Raw genomic sequence first — 6,000 nt, forward strand, 5'->3', positions numbered from 1 at the left:
CAGAAATAGTTCTTGCACATATCTTCACCTTCTTAATCCTTAAAAAAAAGTCATTAGTCATAATCCTTTTCATATGAATGTCTTTCACACCAAATATCTCGCAGTTCCAAGTCATCCTTCATTTCAAAAGAGGATTTAGGCAGTCGAGCATGACTTGGGACGCGCTTTAAAGCTCCAGCCTTGTCCATCTGAACATCCAAAACACCATTCCAATCCCCCATAAAAATAAAAATTTTATAATCCAACTGGATAAGCTTTGTATGAAATAAACTAAAAAAAGTCAACTTCTTGTTGATTAGGAGCATATAATCCAACTAAAAGCATCTTTTTACCTACTAGCAGCAACTCTATCATAACGTATCTTCCATGCTTATCTGCTTCAATTAAGTCCGCTGTTAAAGCACTTTTAAGATAAACAACCACTCCATTTTTCTTATTCATTGCAGAAACAACAAATTGCGTGCCCAACCTTGAGTTCGATAAATACTTTTGGTCCACAACCCTAATATGCGTTTCTTGCAACCATATAACATCTATCTTAAATTGTTTTAAATATTAAAAAACTTTCTTCCTCTTCTGTGGTGAATTTAGTCCATTAACGTTCCAAATTAAAAATTTAGTTGCCATGCATATCATCCCAAAGCTCTTGGAGCACTGCTTAAACAGGACTATCTTTTTTAGGCCGTGCTCCTCCCACTACTTGGCTGTAAGTACATTTTGGAAATTCCATAGACTTCTGCTGATCTTGTTCTTTTATTTTTTTTTTATCGTTTTAAAGCAGCACACGTCACCCTCTGCTCTCTAGAATCATCCAAAGAAGTTGTAGCTTGATCTCCTCTAGCACCATTCTCCTCTGTCTGTCCATCTTCAGCCTCTTGGTGTTCTCCTTGTCCAGATCCCTTTGCAACTTCCAGAAGTGATAGTGGGGTTGCTTTTAAAACGTTATTGTAAAAATCACGCGCCTGCATCACAGTGGTCAAACGGTACCTTTTACCTTCATGCATCACCATCAACCCAACTGGAATCTCCCATCTGAACCTTATATCTCGTTGCTTGAGCTCTTGCACTAAAAATGTAAAATCCTTCCTTCTCCTTAAAATCTTTGGAGGAATTTCTTTTAGAACCAAAACTTCTTGATCAGCAATCACGACTTTAGTACCATAAGCAGCTTGAATAACTTCATCTCTAATTTCCCTCTTTACAAAATAAACCACCACATCTCTAGGTAGCTTTCTCTGTCTGGCAATCCATGAATTCACACGAAACACTTTATCCATGCCTCCCTTTATTTCAGATGCTGGCTGACTCAATACTACTTCCAGAGCCTCAGAAATCAGCTGCTTTAGATCTTCCTTAATATTCTCTTTTAAACCTCTGATTCTAACAGCATACTGCATCTGGTAATATTGAGCAAGACTCAATTCTTTGTCCATTTTGTCTCTTAAATCTTCATTTTCCAGTACTTTTACTTCTAATATGGCATTTTTTTGAGTCAAATCTTCCACTTTTTCATCCAAATCTTCCACACATTCAGCCACTCTATACACTGAAGACAAAATGTCTACCTTCATCACTCTGAACTTCTCTTCCATCCTCTCTTCTATTCTCTCCTCCAGTTTCTCCAACTTCTCCTCCATCTTTGCAAATTTATCACCCATTGCTTCCAGAATTACCTGGGCATATTTTCCGAGAGCATCTTGTAAATCCTTCGGTGTCAATACATCAGGAAGAAGGAACGCTTGCAATGATGACTGTTGCACCGGAGAAGTTCCAGCACTCCAAAGAGCTTTTGGAGGAGGTTTAGCCGCCATCTTTACTTTCACTTACTACGCACTTTCACTTTTAAATTTATAAAATCCATTAAGCTAGAAAGCAGCAATAAAAGTCCTCTTCACCTTTTCCTCCTGTACCGCTCTGCCTGCTCCTTTTATTCCATAGTCTTTCCTTCTGGCAGGGGTGGTCACAAACGCCTGGCTCCGCTCCAGAAATCACGGAGCAGAGACGCTGACCAGCTGGGAGCAACCCAGGCTACGGGGGAGTTCGATCCTTCAGCCGCCCAAGCTTTAAGCTCAGGCGGCCCCGGAGAACTCAACCCCTACCTGGGGGCTCACCCCCTCCTCTTCTCCCGAGGAGGGGGCTTCAAATCCACCCGAACAGCTGATCGGCGCTGTTTCGGGTGGAAATAACACAGCTGAGCCGCGGGCAGCCCGAAAGGGCTGTCTCCGGCGCCGCGCCGCCACCGGAAGTCTGTGAAAACACTCTTGATCATCCTGATACCTTCCGGAGTATTGAATCAACTCCCATAATTCAGAGCCAGAATGACCTTTTAGGATTTAGGAATGTTGATATCCAAAATATCTACAGGATGAATGAATGAATGAATGAATGAAACATTTGCAAACAATGCTGATATCTGTTGACTTATTTAATTGATGCTATGCTTAAATAAATGAATTCTGTGCCCAGATTTTTAATCCAGGCTTTATTTGTTCCATAATTTTTATCATGTCAAAGCAACACAATTTGTTGCAAATGATTGTCAAATAGACAGCCATAGTCCAGGCTGTAAGAATCAAATCACCCCCTCATAAGGGATGAGTGGACATATTTGCCTGTTCGGTTCCTTTAAACTATTTTAAATTTGCATTATGCAAGTTCTCTGATTCACATATTATATATGGAACATACAACTGGATTACATCATTTTTTTTTAAATTTCAGATTGCTGGCCATGCTGGCTGGGCTAATTAGAGCTGTAGTCTGAGATCCTCAGATTCCCTCTCTTGGCTGCAAGCTAAATGCAAGAGCTGGGTCACCAGCATGACAAGCACAGTGAAACCTAAACTTTAATATAATGGAATTTGCAACAGTCCATAATTTACATAATGACATTACTATACAAATGATGTGATTTGCATAAGGATGTCAATAAACAAAGGATGAAATATATGGCCCTATGATGCCATGGTGATCAGATTACCAGAGTGAACATCCCCCCATCTCCCAGTTATTCAATCAAAACAAGGTTTCACTTTAGTTAAAGCAGGTTTTGGCTGAAAGCATCCACCTGCGCAGAGCTAAATATCTTGTTCCTACAGTTTTTTGCTTTTTCCTTCTGGCCTCCAAGGGAGACCAATGTTAGTCTGCAACAAAGACAACAAGGAAGTTTATGACACATTTTAAGATTTCAGATTTGGTAAGATAAGCTTTCTCGGAGCTGCTTTTACTCCACCAAATCTGAAAGGAGTCTTGGTAGTCTTTAAGATGTCTTTGTTTGAAGTGACCTCTGCTTTCTTTTTTTTTATTGAAAAGTTTTACAATACATTTTATCTTTAACAATCCCTCCCCCCTCCCTCCGCCCACCCCTACCTAGCCCTCCCTATCCCTCCCCCCCCTTCCCCCCTCCCCCCCCCCCGACTTCCCAGAGCTAAATACAAGGTATAAAAACAAAAAACAATCATAAACAACCATATGCTAACAACAATAAACTATGTTTATTGTTTCTTGTGCTGCAGATAAGGCCAAGGTTTCTAGCTGTCAGGTGATTGTGCACTGCCTGGCAGGCATTTCCCGATCGGCCACCATTGCCATTGCGTACATCATGAAGACCATGGGCATGTCTTCAGATGATGCCTACAGGTAGGTTTCTACAAATTTCCAGAAGATGCTGTTTCTTTTTCCTTTCCAAGGAGAATAGTTGGCTGGCTGGTTCTTCCCCACCCACCCCACCTTCCCTTCTCCCCTCCCACCCAATCCTCAAAAGCTCCTTAGGACAGGTTTTATTTTTATTTTTTAATAGCTGTTTTTGAAGTCAAGCTTTTTTCCCCCTCTTATGTACCCCCCCCACAAAAAGACAAGTGGAGCACATAAAAAGAAAGTAACACCATCAATGATGTGCCTTTTGTGAGGCTCTAATTCTTAATTTGTGGGCCGGTTTCTTAGTGTAAGCTTAGAAGCTGATTTACGTAACTGTCAGGCTTGCGGTAGCCTGCTGATTGGCTCCCACTCTTTGAATGTTTGGGATCACTCACAGGTAAATTTAAGTCATTTTGTGATTCAGAGTAAATTTGGTTTTTTTAAAAACTGATAAGGCAGACTGAACAAAAAAAATTAAGTGCTGAACTAATACTCAATTCCAGGGGTCCCCAAACCCTGGTCTGTGGACCAGTACTGGTCCATGGCATGCAAGCAACTGGTCCATACAAACATGCAAAGCCCCATCCACGGAATGCAGGTAGCACACAAAGCCACACATTTTCCGGTCCGTGGAAAAACCTCTCTCCGCTGAACTGGTCTCTGGTGCCCAAAAGTAAGAGCTTTTATATGGGTATGGAATCAACATCTATAGCCACTTTGCTGAACCCTTGAAATTTGTGGAACTTGGTAACAGTTGATCCTCTATTGGACAAGGAGAGATCCTTAAATATATATCTACTTTTTAAAGCCATGGGCACGTGGGAAAGATGAATATAATTAGTTTCTAGTGTTGCTTTGAATTATAGAGTTTTTAAGAATCTTTTACAACCACGGCTTGCTGATTAGATGTTCAAAATCTTTCAAGATCTGTAAAATGTATCTTTGGAAGTAAGAAAATGCCATGTAATAATTCATGGCTCTTTGCTTGCCCCGACAGGTTTGTCAAAGACAGACGTCCCTCCATATCCCCCAATTTCAACTTCTTAGGTCAACTCCTAGAGTACGAGAGAAGTTTGAAGCTACTCAAAGCTTTGAAGGCCCAAGGAGAGAAAGGTGAAGGGGAACCCCAGCAAGAATACTTTGAGACTTGTGAAGGTAATAGACCCCAGACTCTGTCTGTGTCGGAAAAGCCTGAGGAGGTATTAAAAAGCACAATCTTGGAAACATCCTCCATTGACTCTGAACGATCACTAGGAATTTCAAAGGTTGTCTCACCAATGGCATTGCAGCAAGGACTCAATGGGCTGCATTTATCTTCTGAGCGCATCCAAGACACCAACCGGCTAAAGCGTTCTTTTTCTCTGGACATCAAGTCAGCCTACTGTCCTACTCAAAGGCAGGAGATCCCAGTTCCTACAGAAGTAGGGGAAACTCCCAAGCTTTGTAAGTTGGACAGCCCTTCAGGTCCCAATGGTACGTGTCAGTTCTCTCCTGTTCCAGATGGTTCTGACTGGCCCAGTGGACCTGACTTCATTCTAGAGGCCAAAGTACGACAACGACGGAAGCACAGGCACCAAGCAGGCTCCCCTGCCCATGGGCTGAGCCTGAATTTCAGCGGGATGTGTGCCATGCACAAAAGCACCAGCACGGAGGACAATCTCAAGCAGACCCTTCGGCTGAGCCTTCCCAATGGAGGGCAGCAGCTGGCCCAGCCAGCCACAACCCCCTCCACTGCTGGTACTTGGGGAATGCACATGGAATCCCCAAGCACGCCTTCTACGGAGAACCCCTGGTACTTCAGCACAGACTCAGCAACAGGCAGCAAAGGCAGCGGGAGTGGGACTCTCTTTGCCAGTGCCACCACCTACTCCTCGTTCAGCTGCAGCACAATCCAGGCAAGCTGTGAGATCAGATTGAGGGACAAGCAACGAGGAGAGCAGCGAGAGGTGCGACACAGCTGGCACGAGGACACCATGCCCGAGAAGCAGTTCAAAAGGAGGAGCTGCCAAATGGAATTTGAAGAAACCTTATCAGAGAGCAGATCTCGGGAAGACCTGGGCAAAATTAGCAAACAGTCTAGCTTTTCGGGCAGCATGGAGATCATTGAGGTGTCCTGATTTTTCACCGTGTGAGATTTGAGAGCAAGTGTGGGTGCATCTAGGGATGCAGGGGGGGGGGGGAAGGGAGGTAGGGATGAGGAGGAAGATTGCTGACATATTTAACTGAGGAGGGTGTGGGTGTGGGTATGTGTTAAAGAGCATTTTCTCATGTGCCCGTGTGCATTTCCAAAGGGCATATCGGCTAAAACGAAGGCAAAAAGCTAAAGGAATCTGAAGTCAAGAAACATAACGGTGCATGCTTAGT

The 6,000-nt window shown here is 43.1% G+C and overlaps 1 protein-coding gene across 1 annotated transcript in view; it reads left to right on the top strand.

Annotated features, from left to right (window-relative positions):
* The window catches only part of DUSP8 (dual specificity phosphatase 8), a gene marked incomplete at both ends in the record, with an annotated part of 88,277 nt that extends 82,524 nt beyond the window's left edge, over positions 1-5,753 (top strand). The window contains 2 exons of the mRNA XM_081319872.1: positions 3,516-3,639; positions 4,634-5,753. Coding sequence (XP_081175998.1) covers positions 3,516-3,639; positions 4,634-5,753 — 1,244 coding nt within the window. The remainder of the gene's footprint in view (positions 1-3,515; positions 3,640-4,633) is intronic.
* Positions 5,754-6,000: the final 247 nt, after the last annotated feature.

The sequence above is a fragment of the Vipera berus genome, assembly GCF_964194415.1.
Source record: "Vipera berus genome assembly, chromosome: 1".
Classification (NCBI taxonomy): domain Eukaryota; kingdom Metazoa; phylum Chordata; class Lepidosauria; order Squamata; family Viperidae; genus Vipera; species Vipera berus.